Source organism: Rattus norvegicus, chromosome 19 (assembly GCF_021556685.1).
Source record: "Rattus norvegicus strain SHRSP/BbbUtx chromosome 19, alternate assembly SHRSP_T2T, whole genome shotgun sequence".
Classification (NCBI taxonomy): Eukaryota; Metazoa; Chordata; class Mammalia; order Rodentia; family Muridae; genus Rattus; species Rattus norvegicus.
The window spans coordinates 27,028,028-27,051,671 of record NC_141552.1 but is presented as its reverse complement, the minus strand read 5'-3'; the positions used below and the strand labels follow the sequence as shown (position 1 = coordinate 27,051,671).

The 23,644-nt window shown below is 42.7% G+C and overlaps 2 protein-coding genes across 2 annotated transcripts in view; one reads left to right on the top strand and one right to left on the bottom strand.

Annotated features, from left to right (window-relative positions):
- The window catches only part of LOC147999291 (uncharacterized), a 166,504-nt gene that overhangs the window by 117,512 nt on the left and 25,348 nt on the right, over window positions 1–23,644 (top strand). The window lies entirely within an intron of this gene.
- Window positions 17,094–21,797, bottom strand: LOC147999293 (uncharacterized). Its single transcript, XM_087596535.1, has 6 exons — window positions 21,626–21,797; window positions 20,449–20,608; window positions 19,118–19,261; window positions 18,319–18,485; window positions 17,492–17,597; window positions 17,094–17,368 (listed from the first exon to the last, which is right to left on the bottom strand). Exons 1-5 carry the CDS (start codon window positions 21,750–21,752, stop codon window positions 17,533–17,535), a joined length of 663 nt encoding a protein of 220 aa, XP_087452661.1. The 5' UTR covers window positions 21,753–21,797; the 3' UTR covers window positions 17,094–17,368; window positions 17,492–17,532.

The window sequence follows — 23,644 nt, the reverse complement described above, 5'->3', positions numbered from 1 at the left end:
GAAAAGTAAAGACCAGAAGTTCACAGTATGAAAGCATTGGCCTTACCATATCCTCCCAGTGGGGATGGGGAAACTAAAGTTCTGAAATCCTTGACTTTAAGGAATTGTGATATTCGTGGAAATTCAATTCCTTTTCAGATGCTCCAGTTGCTGTGGCCCATTGCTAGAAAGGTCAGCTTAAACCTGCAGCCCCCCTGGCAGGAAGCTCAAAATACACTGCCCAGAACTTACTCCACATTCCCCAGAAGTGCTGTCTTTCTCCATCATTACTTTGAGACGAAAGGCCAGACTCCTTCACTCTAGTCTCTCCAGAATCGACGTTCCCCCTCCCAAAACGCTTCCTAAGACGGGAAAACATGTCTTAGCTTGTAACCGCCAGACTCAGACTGAGAGAAACTAGGGCACTGGTTGTCACTACAACACTAGTGACATCACAGAGGATGCCAGAACTCTCTAGGAGACAATAGAATGTCCAAGAAGGGACAGCAGATGTCATGGGGAGCAGACTTTGCCTCCCTGCTAATGTTCTCCCTGTACTGAGCATAAGCAGAGGTGCCCTTTCCAGGAGACTTTCCTGGGCCAGAACCACTGAGCATCTCCTGCTTCCAAAGCCAAATTTTCCTCAAGGCTTGATTATAAAAAACCTTAGTGATTCCTATGCATCTAAATGAATGTTTCCTGTCAAATCTTTCCCAAAAATGTCTCATCCTAACTCACATTGTCCTCATCCACCAATGTTAGCCATTAAACCTTCCTGAGATTTCACACCAGCTTGAATATGCAGTCAAAAGTTCTCCTGTCTCATTATGTACGGGTGCTTTATATCACATCAAGAAATAGTCTGCATGGTGGGTTACAACACGGGTGTGTATTAGGGGAACACTCATGAAGTCATGTGCTTAGCAATCGACAATTGCCAGAAAATTCCTTAGGAGAAAGAGTTGAAGTCTTTAAGGTGCTAGGAAAAGTGTGGAGACCAGTTGGCAGAGGAAAGTGCAATATTGGAGCCACCAGTGAAGGGAACCTCATGCTGGTGGTGGGGTTCTCCTCTCTGCACCAATGTCGCCAAAGGAGCACTGCTCACAGGACTGAGTAAGATGTACCATGAGCTTCTATCAGAAAAATAAAATAGTCAAGAGATATAGGGGATGCACAGAAATGTCTAAAATGAGGCTATAAACATCATTAAGTGGATAGAGCAAGGTCCCTGCACCTGTACACTGGGAAATGGCCACCACACCAAACACAAAAGCATCTATCATAGTAAAAAATGAATACTTTATAGAATGCACACACTAACATTGATGGATCACATACATAGTTCAAATTTTGGGGGCAAATTCATGGCCTTAACTATCTTTGTCTCAACTTATATAGCAAAAAATAAGAAAGAACGAGAAAAGAAAAAGTCAAAACTAAAAGCTCAAGCTTCTCATATGAGGATTGCAGGAAGTGTTATATGGGAGTCAGTTCTGATTAGGCCATTTTAGATAGAACAGTGCATAGTGACCCTTAATGTGATGGGCCCTATATAAAGCTTTCTGCAATATTGGAATTTTAACAAACCTTATCCAGAACGTACGGAAGAGGCACCATGAGATCACCATGTGATCACCATGTCCTTACTCTGCATCAGGTTATTTTTCTGCATCCTTGATTGTCAGGCATATAACAGCAACAATCTGAAATAACTGGTAGACATGGGAAAACATGGCTAAAACTATAGTTGTGGGTTACACACCTCAACTGTGAAAGGCTAATGCTGTCCGCACAGTCCTTGGAGGCCACTCTTATAAGCCTATTTATTGCAAAGTGAAAGGAGGTTTATCTGAGCTCAAAGTGATCCTGGCCAGCCAGGTAGAGGGCAACATGTGATACTTGAGACCCTGTTTTAAACCAGCACAGAAATCCACACTTCATTCAAAGCATCATCTACGAATTCTCGATTATTTACCATTCTCTCCCTACCAGTCGTTCTGTTTGGAATGGTAGAAAACAACTGGAACTGATCTTTCTATTTTAAGGACCTTGATCTCTCTTTTTTTAGGTCCACATTAAGAGTGCATACAACTGGACATCACCATCTGAACATCTTAGTATTATCTACTCTGTATATGTAGCATAATACTGTGCCTATGGAAATCTTAAGCTTCCTTGAGTGTAGTTGCCCCATCAAGAAGTGTGAAGTTCTGAGTTCAAACCCCAGTGATGCTTTAAAGGGTTAGAAGAAAGCCATCAGAGATACTCCACTTCTTTGTCCTTAGATTAAATCAAGTTGACACAATGTGAACCTGGTGGGCTATTTAACCATGCATCTTTCTCCCAACCCCTCTTTTCTGAGTTCAGTCCATGGCAGAATTCATCCCCCACCATCCTAGATATTTCTTTGTATATTTCTACAAGAGCCAGGTTTCTTTTTTTTAATAGAATTAGTTGTAGTCAATCAACTGCTGCCCTATGTGAGAAATGATTAGTATCTATTGCAACTTACCGCACTGTATTTGTGTATACAAGTACATTATTGGAAATCCAGCATTACTGAGGGATTGGAAACCAGTGCTGTGGCCTTGCCTTTCTGTGCCTCTTCCTGGCTCACAGGCAGCAGAGGGCAGACCTTGAGTTCCTCTTCAGGGACAGAGTGATGTTGAATGGGCACTGAGCAGGCAGAGAAACACAGCTTAGGCAGCTCCTTTCAGTTATCAAACACATCATCTCCTTCCCATCTTTTTTTTATTTTTTTATAATTTTTTTTATTAACTTGAGTACTTCTTATATACATTTCAAGTGTTATTCCCTTTCCCGGTTTCCCGGCAAACATCCCCCTCCCCCCTCCCCTTCCTTATGAGTGTTCCCCTCCCAACCCTCCCCCCATTGCCGCCCTCCCCCCAACAGTCTAGTTCACTGGGGGTTCAGTCTTGGCAGGACCCAGGGCTTCCCCTTCCACTGATGCTCTTACTAGGATATTCATTGCTACCTATGGGGTCAGAGTCCAGGGTCAGTCCATGTATAGTCTTTAGGTAGTGGCTTAGTCCCTGGAAGCTCTGGTTGCTTGGCATTGTTGTACATATGGGGTCTAGAGCCCCTTCAAGGTCTTCCAGTTCTTTCTCTGATTCCTTCAACGGGGGTCCTATTCTCAGTTCAGTGGTTTGCTGTTGGCATTTGCCTCTGTATTTGCTGTATTCTGGCTGTGTCTCTCAGGAGCAATCTACATCCAGCTCCTGTCGGTCTGCACTTCTTTGCTTCATCCATCTTGTCTAATTGGGTGGCTCTATGTGTATGGGCCACATGTGGGGCAGGCTCTGAATGGGTGTTCCTTCAGTCTCTGTTTTAATCTTTGCCTCTCCCTTCCCTGCCAAGGGTATTCTTTTTCCTCATTTAAAGAAGGAGTGAAGCATTCACCTTTTGATCATCCGTCTTGAGTTTCATTTGTTCTAGGGATCTAGGGTAATTCAAGCATTTGGGCTAATAGCCACTTATCAATGAGTGCATACCATGTATGTCTTTCTGTGATTGGGTTAGCTCACTCAGGATGATATTTTCCAGATCCAACCATTTGCCTACGAATTTCATAAGCTCGTTGTTTTTGATAGCTGAGTAATATTCCATTGTGTAGATGTACCACATTTTCTGTATCCATTCCTCTGTTGAAGGGCATCTGGGTTCTTTCCAGTTTCTGGCTATTATAAATAAGGCTGCGATGAACATAGTGGAGCACGTGTCTCTTTTATATGTTGAGGCATCTTTTGGGTATATGCCCAAGAGAGGTATAGCTGGATCCTCAGGCAGGTCAATGTCCAATTTTCTGAGGAACCTTCTTCCAATCTTAAGGGCTACTGCTGAGGTCTTGCCCCCATACCTACCTTAATAGCAGTGAATTTGTTACACAGCAGCCAGCTCTTTCCTATTGTTCTGTAATACTTCTCCACATCATGGATGCCAAGAAAAACACTAACAAAGAACAAAAAACTCTGACGTTGAACTGTGTGGTGCTGGTCACATACCCTGTTATGTTCTGTATGTTATGAGGTTTGTTAATCTTAACAAGTTCCCCAAGTGTATTCTTTACATAGGACCCAATAGATTCAAGGAAAATTGGAACAATTATGTGTAAAATGGCCTCAGTCAGGGCCCATAGACCGAAGCATTTGCAACACTTGTGCATGAGCCCATGTGGATTTTGCAATGAGCGGGGCCTAGCAATGTCCAGTACACAGTTGTGAGCTGTTGCTCTGGTTGAACTGTATTGGTGTGTGCATTCAATGAACTACACCTATTTAAATGAATTCAGTGTCCTGTGGTTTGAATCCAGACCCCTTGACATCAGATCTTCCCTTCTGCAGCACTTGGGAAAAAGGCTAAGTTTAGGAAAGGTGACGTCTTGTCATAAGTTATGTGACAAGAGGGATGGTGAATGATCCCTTGTGATAAGAATCAAGGTTTCCTCTGTGGTATTTAGGTCTATACTGGCCCTGTGCAACAGCTTCAAGAACCCATTTCTGATTTTCCTTGGGATTCCCGTGATGATGCACTCAGACATGATTGGAAACAACCAAAACGGTGGTCAGACTTGATTTATAAAATGTAGGTAACATTGCAAACTTATGTTGTAGGATATTTGATCATATTGTCATCCCCAATATTGCGTTATTTACTTAGAAAAATACCTTCTGGCTGTGTAGTTCAGTACTAGCACCAATATTTAACCCTAGAGCTATTTTTGTTTGTTTGTTTGTTTGTTTGTTTTTTGTTTTTGTTTTTGGATGAACAAGTACTTTCCTATTTTGTGGCCCAGCCCTAGCTCTTACTTCTTTGCACAGTCATAGAGAGACCTCAAACATTTACTCAGACAAAGCCAGGGGAGTGTATAAAAGGGCCTAAGGCAATACCACATAATGACATTGAAAGTGGGCTCTCTTCTTGATCCACGCCTCCAGCTCTCCTGACATCTACATGAATTATAACTCCTAATGCAGTGTAAATGATGTCTGCGCTATTGCTGAAGGAATCATGAGAATAACAACTGTAAACATTCCACCATGGATAGAATTTGTGGAAAGAGGTGACTGGCAGCCAACGAGAGGGCTCTACAGTTAAAGGGGCTTGCTGTCAAGTCTGATGAGCTTGACTCAATCCCCAGGACCCACGTGGTAAAAGGGAGAGAACTAAGGGCCAAGCTGTCCTCTGGCTTCCACTCATGTGCTTACATGTATGTGAGTATATATGTATATGTCTGTATGTATGTGTGGATATGAATGTGTGTATGCATGTATGTGTATACGTGTATATGTATATGTGTGTATATGTCTGTCTATGTGTGTGTATAGGTGTATTTGTATGTGTGTATATGTATTGTATGTGTGTATATGTGTGTATGTATATGTGTATGTGTGTATGCATGTATGTGTGTATGTGTGTATGTGTGTGTATGTGTGTGTGTATGTGTGTATGCATGTAGGTGTGTATGTATCTGTGTGTGAGCATGAATGTGTATAGTCATGTATATGCATGTGTTTTCATGTACGTGTATTCGTGTATATGTACGAATGTATGTGTGTATATGTATGTATGGACACACAAACACACACAATGTTAAAACATAAAAAGCTCCTTGGAGTATTCACCGTGCCTGGATAAGTGGTGACCATGTGGGGGAAACACATGTCCATGTAAGCACACCTGTTCACATGCGCTGAGCAATGCCCAGCCTGGTCTTGAGCTCACTACCTGCCCAACCATGAGTTTCTGCCCACCTGGTCTTCTCAGAGCCAGGTGACAATTGTTCCTGCCATTCCAGTTCTGTTCCCGTTTCTCATGCCACAAACCTTCTAGCTTGAATCTCACCTACTGACGCAGGAACCTAACAGCCTCCAACCCAGTGAAGTAAGTAAACTTCTTCCTGACATCCTCAGGCTTGGTGTCCCCCATGAGTCACAGGGAGGAAGGATGGCATGCACCAAGGAGAAGGGCCATGGGCAAGGAAGACAGGATCATAAGTCAGTCATCCCTGACACCAGCAAAGTGTGTGCTTCAGAGCTGGCTCTGCTCACTCTTGTCCCAGTGGCAGGACTTAAGAGTGGTGCCTACCTGTCACCCAGCGCTTAGAGACGTCTGAGGCATGAGAACCAGGAGTTCATGGCCATCGTAACTAATGGTGAGATCAAAGCCAGCCTGGGCTGCATGAGACTCAGTCTCAAAGCAGGCAAGGAGGAACTTGCTATATTTGAGCAAGGAAGCTGGAATCCTCCTGGGTTCTAAACATTCACTGCAATACAGAAAGATGCTAGGGCTAGTGTGGCAGAAAGTAGGAGACAGAGAAGCCAGGTTAACCCTCCCTAATCTTCTCATGCTGTGTGAGCTATGAGTAGATGGTGCCCTATACACTGTGGACAGGATGGTCTCTCAGACGGTTCAGAAAGCCATGGAGGACTCCAGCAATTCTCCACTTGGGTGTCACTTGAGTCTTATATGTGTGTGTTTACAAGCCAAAATATAAGATCCATAGGTGACTGTGTAAATTCAACATGGCACAGCCATGTGCTGGAATATTATTCAGCCTTACATAGGATTCAGATTCTGACCCTTGAACAGGAATGAGAATGGTAGCCATTCTCCTAAGTCAGACCTCCAGGCAGTGCAAAGACAAACTAACACTGTATGACACCACTGAGGGCTGCAGTGTCACCAGTTATATAAAGACAGAAAGCAGGAAGGTCTACAGAGCTCCAGGGGTGACATGGAGTGGGGAGGTTGGAGGGTAGGTGTGTAAGTGGGACTGAGCCTCAGAGGAATCAGACATGGCTGCAGAATATGCATGTGGCTGCCTCCCATACCTGTGGGTGCTGCCTCCTCAGAAAGGCAAATACAGTAAAAGAAAGGAACAGAGGAGACAGGCTCTGACCACCTGTAGACACACACAAATGACGTGACAGAATGTGCACACTGCTGCCTTTCTGCAGGAGCAATTGAGCTTCCAGAAGGGTTGAAAGAGGCTGGAAGGGCTGAGCATGGCACTGAGTTCAAGGACATAGCTTTAGGTCCTGGGGAACCTACGGTGCCCAGGCCCCATCCTGCTGATACTGAGGGACATCGCTGACATTCAGGGTGATGGCCGGGCTGGGCTGGGGAATAGGTGTCCACTCTCACCTGCCTCAGCTTGAAGATGCGCTGGGTGAAGTAGGACTGCAACTGCTTGTTGGATTCATTGATGCAAATCTGCTGGAAGCTATTCTGTTCAAAGTCCTCAAATCTGAATATGGCCAAGACACCAATGGGCAAGCACTGGGAGACAAGGTTTGGTTATAGCCGGGGCCTCCTGGAAAGACTAGCCCTCCTGAGAGGAGTTGCAGCAGAGGGGGTGTGTTTTCCTGACCTGTTTGGTACCCAGTGTTTTTTACCAAGGGTTCCTTTGTTACTTCTTGATGGAACCAGGCCTGCACATATCCAGGAAGCATTGGGGTGGAACCTAGGCTTGGTGCCCACATGCTGGCATCGCTGAGGGTGAAGCCTAGTCTATCACACTTCCAGACACCGAGTGCAGATGCCTGGGTTCCTATAGAATAGCGGTTCTTACCGTTCCTAATCCTGTGTCTCTTTATTTCAGTTCCTCATGTTGTGATCCCAACCATAAACTTATTGGAGAGCTACTTCATGAGTGTAACTTTGTTACTGTGAGGAACTGTAATGTAAATGTCTGGTGTGCAGGAGCTCTGATGTAGAACCCACAGATTGAGAGCAGCTGCTGTAGAGGATCAGAGTCCCCTGCCAGCCCTGGTGTTTGCAGAGATCCCCTGGGTTCCTAGTCTCCATGGCTTTCCCAAGGACAGGGTTTATTCTTGGCCGTCTCAGGGCCCGGAACCTCACAGAAACAGACTCTCCCATGTCCTTCCTGTTGAGGAGAGCGTGGTTGGTCCTCAGCACAGACCAGTCAAACAGGGTGCTGTATAGACACTTGGCCAGGGGTCTCCTGCAGTTATGGCCTCTGGACAGAGGGGTTTCTTCACTGGGGTGGGGCAACCATGCCAGGTACAGGCAGTGATGCTCAGAGTCAAGACCTAGTTTTGTCTTATTTTCATAGACAAAGTTGCCCAGGCTGGCCTCGAACTTGCCGTGTAGCCAAGGATAATTAAACAACTGATCCTACTGCCTCTACCCCCCATGGGCTGAGATTGCAGATGAGTGTCACCAGAGCTGGCTTGTCACAGGTGCTATACGGCTCTAAGTCTGGGGCCTCATGTGCAGGAGTGTTATGACTGTGCCATCCCCACCCCGCATGAGGGTTTTCACCTTTCTCCTGCTGAAGTCTGCTTAATCCTACCCTGGCCCCAGGACACAGCAGCTGTGGGAGCCTCAAAGCCTGGGGCTTCAGCACAGCATTGGTACACAGCATAGCATGCAGCCTACAGGGCTGTGAAAAAGCCAAGGAAGTGGTTCTCAGCTCACCCCCTGTAGGAGTGTCTAGTCCATCCTTCTCTCCATGGACGCAGACATCTGCTTCCAACTGCCCAACATGTCCCTCTGGTTTTGACTTTCCTGGATGCCATGTCAATGCCACCACACAGAGTGCTGCCTCTACTGGGGACACTCACACAACCTCTCTGGGGGACATCTGAGCCAAGCAGGGATTGGGTGCACTGCAGAGAGGTCAAGTCATGTCGTGAAGTACCTTGTCCCACAAAGGCTCACTGTTCAGGGAGTTGACTGGAAAAGTAAGCTTATGCCCCTGGGCAGGGTTCCCCATAGGGAGTGTCCCACACCCTGCTATCAGGTCTATTCCTGGTGCCATGCAAATTCAATTTGCAAGACCCAATGCTCTGGAAATGTCAAGAGCTAACGGAAATGTACCAGGAAGTGCACACCATAGCAAAGGGAGAGGATGGCACAGAGACCTATGCTATGGGTTAAAGGGCACGGAAAGGCCACCTCGAGCACAGGGGTCAGTCACCTCTTTCACAAACAAGGCAAAGGTCAATGCTCTCAGCTCTGGGAGCCTAAAGGGCTCTGTGGCTCCTAAGCCCTGCAGCTGCAGCCAGAAGCAGCACTGAACAGGATGTAAATGCTGAGTATGGCGATGTCAATAAAACTTTATTTACAAAACCAAATTGGTGGTAGTAGTGGTGGTGGTGGTGGTGGTGGTGGTGGTGGTGGTGGTGTTGGCGGACTGGTTCATTTCAAAGCATGCTGGAGTGGCATGGCCACTGAGCATCGGGAAACACAGAAAGGAATGCGACTGGACGCAGGGCTCCCAACACCCTAGACGTCGACCTATGGCACTGGAACAGGGTCCCTGAAGGTAAGTCTGGACAGTCAGATAAGGTAAGTACAATTTATTACAAGGAAATGGGACAAGATAAATCTTCTCTTCATCTCGCTATGCTTAAGCATCTTTAAGAGTGCAGGGAATTCATGTCTATCAGTCTGGTTTAGAAAAGTGTTTAGAGACAGCAAGAGTAAACTCCATGGTTCCCTGACGAGGGTTCCAGGGATTCTGATATCTGGGTCAAAGTGAAAGTTAAGGTGAAAAAGGCTGTCAGGCAGGGCAAAAAGATTCCAATTTCTGGTCTCTTTGAGCTGTAATTTTTACTGTGTTCAAGGCCATGAATGCAGACAGGGTAATAACGAATACAGAACAAGAAGCTACAGCTTCATTAAGACAAAACGAAAGTAAAAGTTTTGCCCTCTGCACCATTGCCTGAAGCAGGTTTTTCTAAGTCGTTTCCCGGGGATGGCATGTTGATCATTAGATTCACACAATGATAATGACGAATTCACCTGCCTTTTCTTTTCCTATAATTAGGCCAGCATCGATTCAAGGTGTGGCCCAACCGACTTATTATAAAGGATGATACTGGTTGGTTGAAAAAGGTAGTAGCTTTCTATGAACCATATATTAAGTTTTTATGTATATTAAAATTAACATTGGAAAGAACAATGGTAGGAGAGGAAGCTGGAGGACAACTGCTGCAAATGCTTGCTTTTGAAAATGCTAATGAAGAGTACAGGTGAGCATTATTACCTATAAAGGAGGCTGGGGATATTAATGCTTATATGAAGGCATGCAAGGGTGTCTTTTCTGAAAATGGAAAGATGCATATTTGGCACGTATTGATCCAGATAGAGTTATTAAATTATATGTTTAAATACTCTTGAATATCCTACAGGCGCTTTCGCTCAGGATGAGTTGCCTTTAGAATGGGTTTATATTAAATAAAACTTTAACCAAACATTAACAAATAATGAGGAACAAATTTCTTTAATTATTCAGCAAGGCATACAAAGACCTGTTACTCTGTGGGGATATGATTGTGCTGCTATTGTTTTCCCATTATGCAAAGATAAAGGGGAATATTTAATGCAGATGTCTGAGGTTTTTCAATTAGCCATGATTTCTTACACTGGAAATATTGAATTTCATCCTCCCCATAGTAAATTGTGGGATTGCTTTAAAAAACAAAAAAAATTTGATAAATACACTAATTTCTGTTGATCCATTACCATCAGCCTTTACTGTGTTTACAGATGGCTCTAAGACCAAGATGGCTTATTGGACCAAAGATTAATTTTGGGGACAAGAATCTTCTTTTGGGTCAGTACAACAAAATGAATTATTAGCGGTAATTAATGTATTCCAGGATTTTACTCATGATGTAAAAATATTATAGCTGAGTCCGCTTATGTTGTAGGAGTAGTACAGAATATTGCGACTGCTGTTGTTTCTACATCTAAGCCTACATTAAATGTTATTCTCACATATTAAAGGACTATTGTTATTATGAAACTCTAGAATATTCATTACACATACTAGATCACATTCAAAATTTCCAGAATCTTTAACACTTGGCAATCCTATGGTAGATCAATTAGTGGCATTTGCTACCCCAGAAGAACACAGTCATAATCATGCCAATACAGGATATTTACATATTAAATATAAGCTTCCCAATTCTCAAGCCAAACAAATTATTGCTAATTGTCCTATGTGTCAGTCTTCACGTATAAAATGTGTTCCATCTCAAATTAATCCCAGAAGGATGCAACTTAATACATCGTGGCAGATGGATGGAACCCATATTCCTGAGTTTGGTCGCCTTTCACATATAGATGTAAGCATAGATAATTTTTCAAAATTTGTGTGGGCTACGCCATTGCCAGGAGTACGCACTGCTCATGTTATACAGCATCTATTGGAAATTTTTGCTGTTATGGGACTGCCCTCTAAAATTAAAATTGATAATGGACCAACATATATTTCTTATCAATATAAACAATTTTGTCAACGATATCATATTGTACATATTACTGGTACAGAACACAATACACAAGGACAAGCTTTTGTTGAAAGGATTCACCATACCCTGAAATGACAAATTATAAAATTACAAAGGGGGAAAAGAGATGGCCTCATGCAACCTGAATGGAGTTTGCAGACCAGTTCCAGAGCTATATTGGCACAAGCATTATACATTATTAATTTTCTTAATTTACCACAAGGTGAAGTTATATCAAGAGCCGATAGACACTTTGTTGAACTTCCCCCCAGAAGGCATGGAACAGACAGTATGGATAAAAATTGCCCGGGATGCTGAATGGCAGGAAGGGACATCATTGTATATAGGGGAGAGGGTTTTGTCTCATTACAGGATGGGAGACTATTCTGGTTACCTGGGAGATGGATCCAAGCACAGAATAATAAGAACTGCTCCCTACCCTCAAAGGAATCCAGTTAAACCTGCTACATTTTCTCCTGATGGATGTTCTCAGGAGATGAGGAGGTGTCCTCCATTACTGAGGCCCTGGCTTCTCTTAGTGTCCACAAACAACAATGGATAAGGATCCGTGTAGTGACAACCCTATTACCTATATGGGGTAAGGTGAAGCGATTAAGCACTGAAAGGAATAATTTTGTCCCCTTCAGGAAAGTCCTGTACTGCTGAGCACTTATTCTTAGCAATGTGTGTTTTACTCATGGTTTCTTCTGCTGCGGCCAATGCCAGTTATCGGGCTTATATTGCTTATCATGATGAAATCCTACTACTTTTCTGTTAGTAAATATATGGATAATGACACAGAACATGATTGGAAGTTAATTCAAGCCTATTTAGAGGGTAATGAAAGTGCTTCAAAAGTAATTAATGCCTTGAAATATGATGTTCGAATGTCTTTTGGTAAACAGCTAGAAGATACTACCCCTATGGAAATAGCGAAATTATTGGCTGATCAATTGACAGGATTAGATCCCAAGGCTTGGCTTCAAAGGATTTTCCATAGCTTGGGAGGAGCTAGTTTTGCCATAATCTTATGTACATTATGTATTATGTTGCTTTATTTTTACATGACTAAACCCCTACAAGGACCTTTAGCTATGTTATGTAAAGTGTTACTTTAAAACAAAAGAAAAAAGAAGGAATTGTTAAGACATAGAGATGCAGCTCCCAGGCAGGGTCAAGAAAGGCCTGGTGACAGATTCAAGTAGGGGCTAGAATGCCGCCCTGGAGAAGAAAATGTTTTTCTCACTTGGCCTTAAATTATGTTCTGCTGTGTCCCATTTCTGTGGAAGTGGTTCTAACGCTCTCTTGGTAATGGTGAGTATATTTTGATTATAATAAGAAAGGTGATTTGTTATATGAATATTTTTAGAAGAAGCTTTTGTTTATTCGTCTTTCTTTGTTTAATCTTCCCTCATTGTTCCTGGTATCCTGGGAATAATGATCTTATGGTATCTTGACACAATGAAAATTGTAGTAATGCATATTCTTAGCTTAATAAGGATTAATAAAGCTTGCAACTGCGTGCAGTTTCTTATGCCTTGCTCTGCATCCCCTGTGTCCTGGGGTATGCGACCATACCCAGCGCCCCAACTCACTAGACATTGACAATGGGTCACCCCACAAAACACAGAAGCATCTACCTTAGTCAAAAATGGACATTTTATTGAATGCATACACTAACACTGATTGATCACATCCATAGCTAAGATACTAGGGGCAGATCCGTGGCCCAAAATACATTCCTCTAAACCTATAAAGAAAGAAAGAAAGAAAGAAAGAAAGAAAGAAAGAAAGAAAGAAAGAAAGAAAGAAAGAAAGAGAGGAAGGAAGGAAGAAGAAAAAACACAAAAAACTTAAGCTTCTCATAGGAACTTCGCAGGAAGTGTTGTCTGGCGGTCAGTTCTGATTAGGCCATTTTAGATGAAACAGTGCATAGTGACCCTTAATGTGATGGGCCCTATATAAAGCTTTTTGCAATATTGGAATTTTAACAAACCTCATCCAGAACATACAGCAGAGGCAAGGATGTGATCACCATGTCCTTGCTCTCTATCAGGTTATTTTTCTGTGTCCCTGATTGTCAGGCATAGAACAGCAACAATCTGAAATAGCTGGTAGACATGGAACAAAGTGGCTAAAACTATAGTTGTGGGTTGCACACCTCAACTGTCAATGGCTAATGCTGTCCTCACAGTCCTCGGAGGCCCCTCTTGTAAGACTATCTATTGGAAAGTGGAAGCAGGTTTATCTGAGCTCAAAGTGAACCTGGCCAGCCAGGGAGAGGGCAACATGGGATACTTGAGACCCTCTCTTAAACCAGCACAAAAACCAACCCTTCATTCAAAGCATCATCTATTAATTCTTTATTATTTACCACTTTCTCCCTACCAGCCTTTCAGTCTGGAATGGTAGAAAAGGACTGGGAATGTTCCTTCTATTCTAAGGACCTTGATCTCTCTTTCCTTAGGTCCACATTAAGAACACATGCAAATGGGTATCACCATCTGAACAACTTAGTATCATCTACTCAGTATATCTAGCCTAATACTGTTGTATGACAATCTCAAGCTTCCCTGAGTTTCGCTGACCTAGCAAGAAGTATGAAGTACTGAGGCCACACCCCAGTGATCCTTTCAAGGGGTTAAAAGAAAGCCGTGAGAGAAACTCCACTTCTTTGTCCTTAGATTAAATCACATTGACACAATGTGGGTGGACTATTTAACCAGACATGTTTCTCCCAACCCCACCTTTTTGAGTTCAGACCATGGCAGAATTCATGCCCCACCACCCTAGATATTGAGTTTAGTGATATGTAATTATTATTTAAACCTATGTATTAAATTTTGTCATTTTGTTAATTTTTGTGGTTTTCACAGTCTTCTTTGATTAACTTTCCTAGTTTTATTAATTTATCCCCAGTGTTCTCTGGTGTTTTGTCCTTCCCTTCAAACTAAAGTATTCCTTTTAGGATCCGCTAAAGAGCTGTCTTACTGGTTACTCATATTGTGTTAAATTTATTTTTAGTGTGCATTAGTCAGCACAGTAGCTGTGCAGCTGCCTGACCTCCATGGACCAGATCTACTTTCCAAACAATAACGCTAACTCTTACTGACTGTAGCATCTTGGCTGCTCTTTGTTCCCCTTGGACAGCCCTCAGGACCAGGCGCTCCTCCCCCTTAACCATGGATGCTGTCCTCTTCCTCTCTCCTCTCCATCACACACGTTCTTCCTTTATTCTCTGGCAGCTTCTTCTTCCTTCTTCCCTCCTCATGATCCTCTCTAGCAAAGCCCTCAAAGCTGACCTCCCCCATCTCTCTGCTGTGCAGCTGTTGGCTGTTGGCTTCATTATAATCACAGTTAACTGGGAGCAGGGTCAGTTATTTGGGGTTAACCAGTCTTGAGTTCTACAATTAGCATTAAAATACAAGCAGCATTAGGCCAATACACTACAGGGGTGTTGTTTGTTTGTTTGTTTGGTTTGGTTTAATTTTCATTTACCTTTTTACTTGTTATTTTATTTTTGGCTATTTTTTATTAAATGGTGATTTTATTTATTTACATTTCAACTGTTGTCCTGCTTTCCACACTCCCCTCATCAAACCTTACATCCCTTTTCTGCTCAGCTTTGCCTATGTGACAGTGATTCCCCACCCACACATATCCATTCCCACCTCACACCTCTAGGATCTCCATTTGGTGGGCAACAAGCCTCACCTGAACCATAGAGCATCCTTGCATACACTTTTGCTGGCAGTTTGGCCCCTGGGAGCTTAGGGATTAGGGAAAGAAGATCTGTTCAGATATTAAAGCCAATGATTGCTGCATTCTCTTCTTTTTCTGGTTATAGGTGAAATTATGTTTGTGTGCTTCTCTTTTTTTAAATTATTGAGAGAAGATTAATTTCTTGGTTTTTCTTGGGTATAGTTTAGTTCATTGTCTTGGAGTTTTCCTCCTATTAGCCTCTGTTGTGCTTTCCTCCAGAAAAGAATTCTTTAAATTTGGTTTTGTCATGAAATATCCTGGTTCCTCCTTTTATGGTGATTGAGGATTATGCTGGATATAGGAGCCTGTGTCTGCATTACATCTGCCCAAGATTTTCTGACTTTTAGAATCTCTGTTGAGAAGTCTGGTGTAATTCAGATATGTCTGAATTTATTTGTTACTAGATATTTATACCTTACCCCTTTTAATGTTCTTTCTTGATCTGTGCATTTAGCGTTTTAATTATTATGTGAATGGAGGAATTTTTCTGGTACAATTAGTTTGATGTCCTGTAGGCTTGTTGTACCTTTATGGCCTTTTCTCTCTTTACCTTATGGAAGTTTGCTTCTATGATTTGTTGAAGGTGTTTACTGGACCTATGAACTAGAAATCTTAATTCTCTTCTCTATTTATTATCCTTAGGTTTCAACATTTAATTGTGTCCTGAAATTCATGGATGTTTTGGATTCAATAAACCATACATGTTTATCTGAGATGGGTGTTTTGTGCTTTGTGGGATGACCTCCTTGACCCCAGGCTGCATGAAGAATCTCAGCTGACAATGGGGACATAAATTATGAGTATGTGTAGCAAGACCCAGGCCTCTTCCAGGTTCTTAGATATTAACTGAGAACCTCAAATACAGTAGTAATGTGATAGTGTGGTGTGAATCTAGTTACTCTTCTCTATTTTGATATAGATGACTCTTTTTGTGTCATGGTCACCTTATAATGACTAGAAGACCTAAGCTTGAGAATGACTAAAGACTACCTTGCTTCTCTAGCAGCTGAGCTTTTAAAAGTCCTGGTGTGACAGCAACTGTTGGTGGACATTCTGGATTATTCCTTCTGTACTTTAACTCTCTGTGTCACTTCCACCATCAGTAAGTTAGTTCAATTCCATAAATTGGAAATCCATCACCTGGAAGAAATACTCTTTTTTTTTAAAGATTTATTTATTTATTTATTTATTTATTTATTTATTTATTTATAGTATACAAGTACACCGTGACTGTCTTCAGACAGACCAGAAGAGGGCATCATATCTCATTACAGATGGTTGTGAGCCACCATGTGGTTGCTGGGATTTTAACTCAGGACCTCTGGAAGAGCTGTCAGTGCTCTTAACCACTAAGCCATCTCTTTAGCCCAAGAAATACTTTCTGAATATGATCTGAGATTGGCCATGGAAAAAGGGTAGCTTGAATTGTCCCACCTAGGTTCTGGGCCTGCACAGGCCTGCTCTCCAAAAGAAACCTGTGTTCACAGCTGTTGGCTGGCTAAGAACGATTTCACGAGACGTGATACACAGCCCTCGGACTTCTGCTTCAGTCATCTGCACAATTTCTCCCAGATGATGTCCTCATACCGCCAGCAGGCGGGTGATGAAGCTGTCCAGAACACCAGAGCTCTGTAGGGATGCCTGGCAACCTAACACGTTGAGCAGGCAAGCTCAGTAAGTTCCCTGTGAACACACATCTCCTGAGATCTCTCTATTTAATCATAGGTGATCTTGTCCACCTAATACAGCACCTCATGTGGAATAACAAAAGCCACCTGCAGGAGCTGTGGTGATGACTCACAGGTTAGAGCATCTGCTGCTCTCTCAGAAGAACCACATGCCCCTAACAATTGGGTAAAGTATGTCAGTGATTACATCATAAAGTGTTTGTTGGAGACACAGCCACATTATCCACACAAAAAACACTATCACACTGGGTACCCCTTAGTGAGTTTGAATTCACTTATTAGCCCAGGCTCCATGGAACATGCAGAGATCCATCTCTAGCTGTCAGTTCTAGGTCCACAGAACCCTTGAGTAAGAATGATGGTCTTAAGAGTCAAGAGATAGAATTCAATTTTTATTCATAACAAATACATTTTTACAACACAACAGGATTAAAATGAATAAAAATATTTAAAAATATTTGAAAGTAAAAATAGTAACAAGAACACATAAATATGAAACAACAAAAAGAAAACTTCAATTAAAATCATAACAAAAAAATTTCTAAACATAATCATATTCTTAACGAACATGTGGAAGCACAGACGTATTGGTGTTTCTCCTCTAGCACACATAATGAAAGGCGGTCCCCCAAGTTGTCTCTCAAGTTGTGTTTTCTGAAGAAGAAAGTGAGTAAGACCTGAATCAGTCAGGCTGGCTTAGTGTTATATAAATTTAGGGTCTCTAAGAAATGACAAATTAACTCTGAGGAAGAATATTCATCCAAAAAATATTGTTACCATTCAGGATGTTTGTCATCAGGGACTCCTGAGAAAGCAACTCATTCTTCAGGAAGCTCTCTTACTGGGGTGTGTCCAATTCCAGCTCTCTTGCACTTTCTGAGACCTAGGAGAGGAACACAGTTTTAAGACACTGATTTGGTGGGGAAATGCTAGCCAGCTGTCAGAATGCTGCCTTCTACCACCTCAGTTCTATTGGACAGTCGACATGGACCTTTTAACTGATATCATTGTTGCTAACTCTGCAGGTAGGGCAAAATCCCCGGCAAGCCTCACTGTAATGTGGGCTGACAATATGGGACCCAGACTTATACCAGTGCAAACCAAGAACAGGGCAAAGGGAAGAGACCTCATTGGGTTGCCGGAAGAAAGGAGATGTCCATATGTCACCAAGGTTAAAGTCAATGACAAGTACTAATTTGACATTTGCACTTGGTTCTTATCCCGGAAAGGTGCTTCCTACACAAGAAGTCACATTAACACAGAGTGTCATTTGTCAAAGAACCACGAACTTGTTCAAAGCTCTGCATAGGATCCAATCTATCACATGGATATGCAATAATGAGGTATGTTATTCATCTGTCACCATTTCTAGACTGCAGCTTCAAAAAGAGCAGCAAAATATACTTGCAAAATAATTCAGTTTCTGAAAAGTGTTTAACTTCCCAGAATACTTGTGCATAGGCAGAGCAATGAACAATTCCATTACATGAGGTGGTTGGCTGGTTGTGATTGTAAATTAGAAAGGAGGTAGGAGGAAGCAAATATGTATCAAATTGGCAAATTTTATCAGATATTGTTAAGCTAAAACAGCTGTTTGTCCCTACCAGATGATGCTGGGTCTGGACGTTGCTGGTCTTTATCTTTCTTGCTTAAGTCAACCAAATATTTCTGGTTCAGTGCACACTCAAGATGTCCCTCCTTGCTCCCCTGCTTCAGTGGGACCAACTTCTTCCTGCATGTGTTCTCCATCAGGAGCTGGCTGAGCAGGTTTCTGGAAATACAGTCTGCAGAGTAAGATCATGCTGCCCCTTTCTCCCATTCCTACTCCCAAGTCCCACTAACTCTACCAGGTCCCAGATACCCATGAAGACTTAATAAAATACATCTCGATACACATAATGCTGCTGCACAAACCACAAAGAGTTAATTCAGGGAAGAATAAATTGTTTGCTTGGCCCGAGCACCAATTAGTGTCCACATCTCTCAAAAAGAACATGGATCTACAACTATCCATGAAAGCCCAATGCATGGGGCAACATCAATTAGTAGTTGGCAAGCACCCGCAAAAGAGGTCAGTAGAACCAAGAGAAGGTCATGCTAACCCTGTGGTCCACGCACTGAGTGTTGTAAAACCTGGTATGACCCCAGAGGCCCAGGTCAGCCTAATAAGGTTCTGCTGACTTCAATCAGTGCTGTTCTATCTAGAGCCTTCTGCAGATGCCTAGACAGTCCTGGGATGAGTAACAGTCTTTTATGGAACTGAAAACTGAGTCCTAATGACCCTGGAACACTGATGTGTAAACAGCACAAGAGATAGAACCAGAGCTGAAGACCGTCCAATCCAGAACAAAGGAATCAGAAATGGCCATTCCACAGGTGACAGCCTTTCTGACCAGGACTTACCTAGAGAAGGTAATCTCCTTCTTCAGCTTATGGTTGTTCTCATGGATCTCAGTGTTCTCCATCTCTAAGTTGTACAGAATTGACATGACCACCTCCTCCATTCTCTCCAGGTCTTCATAATATGGATTTGGCCTGAAGTGTGGCCTGGCCCCAAATGATAGAATACAATGAACATCAGCATTTAGGAAGATATGAACTCAGGGTGGGTCCTGTACTACACCAGTCCTGGAAGGACACCTTCTGAATTCTACATATTGGACCTTCTTCAGCTTCAGAAACATGTTTTTCTGCGTCCAGCACACCAGAATCTCGGCATCCAGATGGAGGGTTCCCTGGCTCCCTTTATTCAATCAAGAGGAAATCTGCAGTCCAGCCAGTTGAGCTTTCAAGAGCCTAGGCCACACCTCTCCATGCTCCCCCACCCCCAACGCACCCAGAATCCTGTGATTTCCTTTTTCCTGTCCTGATAACAGACCATATATCAACCCAAAATTATAATCTGCACAACGAATACAAATATACAGACAAACGTGGCCACATAAGCAAAGAACTGTGCTGTTGACCGTGGGCCTCCCAGAACAAAGCATTCACATCACCATGAAAGTGTCACAGGTAAATACTCAGGCCAAGACATAGACTCCTATATTCCAGGTGTGGAGGGAAATATAAACATATAACAGTTGTGCATATGCATTTGGATGTATGCACACACAGACTCACAGACTGAGACACACCCACAAAAAAAAAGAGAAATGTAAACAGAGTCAGAGAAAGAGAAAAGCAAATATGGAAACAGAGAGCACTGTGAGAACCAGGAGAAATGCATGCACCATTGCTGTGTCCGAGGGGCTCCCACAGACACACAGACAATAACAAACAGGCCTGAGCCTGACAACTTCTAGTCAAGCATTGAGATGAACTGTTTGGGACCAGGCCCCTCAGGCTGCTGCCTGGATCTTCCAGCACTCAGTCCCTGCCTAGCAAGTACAGAGACTCACCATAAACTCACTGCAATTACAATCTTGCAAAGCCACCAGCTGTCAAGGGCTTTGCAAATGCACACTAGACACTCACTCTCCCTGACTTTATCCCCGAATTCTTCATTCAGACCACAAGTTCTGCTTTTCAATAAATGGAAGCAGATGAGTCCATTGTCCATCTCTCTCCTCAGGAAGGGTCAAGGTTCTGAATCTCCTCTATATGGGAGGTGAGGTTTAGCACAGGGTGGTTAGGGAGGCACAGCTTTCTAGAACCCAAAACCTTAATAGGATAAGATGAAGGTGACCTTGCAGACCCAGGAATGAAACAAGAGTGTTTGGAGCGATTCATACCTGTTGTTTTTGGATCTCTCTGTCAGAAACCTCAGCCGATCTCTCAGGTCATTTCTCTCCTCGGTAATGAGCTGCAGCTCTTTAATCAGCCTCTCCTTTTCCTTCTTGACCTGCTTCTCGCTTGGGGCAGTTTCAGGGGAAGATGTTTCTCTCCCAGCTTCTGTAGGTAGAAGAACACAAGTGAACCTGCATGGGGAGAATGCATAGTGTGTACATAGACCACAGTTAGGCCTAAACAGGAGAACAAGCCTGGAACCCAGTGTCACTGCTAGGCGATTGGTCTATCCTCAGTGGATCTCAGTTCTCCCACTACTCTATAGAGACCAAGAGATGTAAGCAGCCAGGTGTTCCTTATGCCGGACATCAGGTGCTTACATGTACTACGGAGATGGCTTCTCCAGGATAATCATCAACTGAACAGGGTACAGCTTTATTTCAGGACCCTCACCACTGTGGCTTCAGAACTCAGATGATAAATTCACCATCCACAAGACTTGAGTGACTGGAGACACTCAGATGTCCTACCCTGATACTCTAGGCCAATATCTTTGGATTTAAACGCATTTCCAGGGAGGACATGGTCAACAGACTTATCAATTCCCCTATTTGAAATACCAAACCCCTGAAGTGCCAATGGGTTACAGGCTGAATCTTGGTCTACACGTTCCAAATAGTTTTGGTATTTTAGAAAAATGTTTGTAACACACAACCTCTAATATATAAAGCTAAGGATGACCCTGCAATTAGAAGAAATCCGAGAAGGTCTAAGAACATAAGGTTATTGCCTGGAGCACAATTCTCCCCCTGTTCCTACTGTCAGATATCCACTGTATTTAAAGAAGCAATGATAGTGAAATACATTGCAGTCCTGTCTAAACTCAGAAAAAGTGGACCCTCCATGACTCCTGATGGTGTTTTTATATCAATGTAACATACCAAATGAACTGAAAAGTAAAGGCCAGAAGTTCACAGTGTAATAGCATTGGCCTAACCATATCCTCCCAGTGGGGATAGAGAATCTAAAGTTCTGAAATCCTTGACTTTCAGGAATTGTGATATTCATGGAAATTCAATTCCTTTTCAGATGCTCCAGTTTATGTGGCCCATTGCTAGAAAGGTCAGCTTAAGCCTGCAGCCCCCCTGACAGGGAGCTCAAAATATACTGCCCAGAACTTACTAAACATTCCCCAGAAGTGCTGTCTCTGTCCATCATTACTTTGAGACGAAAGGCCAGATTCCTTCACTCTAGTCTGTCCACAATCGACATTCCCCCTCCCAAAACGCTTGCGAAGACGGGAAAACATGTCTTAGCTTGTAACTGCCAGACTCAGACTGAGAGAAAGTAGGGCACTGGTTGTCACTAATGTCTGGTGACATCACAGAGGATGCCAGAACTCTCTAGGAGACAATAGAATGTCCAAGAAGGGACAGCAGATGTCATGGGGAGCAGACTTTGCCTCCCTGCTAATGTTCTCCCTGTACTGAGCATAAGCAGAGGTGCCCTTTCCAGGAGACTTTCCCGGGGCAGAGTCACTGAGCATCTCCTGCTTCCAAAGCCAAATTTTCTTCAAGGCTTGATTAGAAAAAAACCTTAGTAATTCCTATGCATCTAAATGAATGTTTCCTTCTATATCTTGCCCCAAAATGTCTCATCCTAACTCAAATTGTCCTCATTCACCAATGTTAGCCATTAAAACTTCCTGAGATTTCATACCAGCTTGAATATGCAGTCAAAAGTTCTCCTGTCTCATTATGTACAGGTGCTTTATATCACATCAAGAAATAGTCTGCATGTAGGTTACAACATGGGTGTGTGTTAGGGGAACACTCATGAAGTCATGTGCTTAACAATCGACAATTGCCAGAATATTCCTTAGTAGAAAGAGTTGAAATCTTTATGGTGCTAGGAAAAGTGTGGAGACCAGTTGGCAGAGGAAAGTGCAATATTGGAGCCACCAGTGAACGGAACCTCATGCTGCTTGTGGGGTTCTCCTCTCTGCACCAATGTCGCCAAAGGAGCACTGCTCACAGGCCTGAGTAAGATATACCATGAGCTTCTATCAGAAAAATAAAATAGTCAAGAGATATAGGGGGTGCACAGAAAGGTCTAAAATGAGGCTATAAACATCATTAAGTGGATAGAGCAAGGTCCCAGCACCTGTACACTGGAAAATGGCCACCACACCAAACACAAAAGCATCTATCATAGTGAAAAATGAATACTTTATAGAATGCACACACTAACATTGATTGATCACATCCATAGTTCAAATTTTGGGGGCAAATTCATGGCCCTAACTATCTTTCTCTCAACCCATATAGCAAAAAATAAGAAAGACAGAGAAAAGGAAAAGTCAAAACAAAATCCAAAGCTTCTCATATGAGGACTGCAGGAAGTGTTATCTGGTGGTCAGTTCTGATTAGACATTTTAGATAGAACAGTGCACAGTGACCCTTGATGTGATGGGCCCTATATAAAGCTTTTTGCTATATTGGAATTTTAACAAACCTCATCCAGAACGTACAGAAGAGGTAAGGATGTGATCCCCATGTCCTTGCTCTCTATCAGGTTATTTTTCTGTGTCCTTGATTGTCAGGCATAGAACAGCAACAATCTGAAATAGCTGGTAGACATGGGAAAACATGGCTAAAACTATAGTTGTGGATTACACACCTCAACTGTCAAAGGCTAATGCTGTCCTCACAGTCCTTGGAAGCTACTCTTGTAAGCCTATCTATTGGAAATGGAAGGAGGTTTATCTGAGCTCAAAGTGAACCTGGCCAGCCAGGGAGAGGGCAACATGGGATACTTGTTACCCTGTCTAAAACCAGCCCAGAAACCCACACTTCATTCAAAGCATCATCCACCAATTCTCGATTATCTACCATTCTCTCCCTACCAGTCGTTCAGTTTGGAATGGTAGAAAAAAATGGAACTGATCTTTCTATTGTAAGGACCTTGATCTCTCTTTTCTTAGGTCCACATTAAGAGTATATATAAATGGATATCACCATCTGAACATCTTAGTATTATCTACTCTGTATATCTAGCATAATACTGTGCCTAAGACAGTCTCAATCTTCCTTGAGCATTGTTGCCCCAGAAAGAAGTATGAAGTACTGAGGCCAGTCCCCAGGTATCCTTTCAAGGGTTTAAAAGAAAGCCATCAGAGATACTCCACTTTTTGTCCTTAGA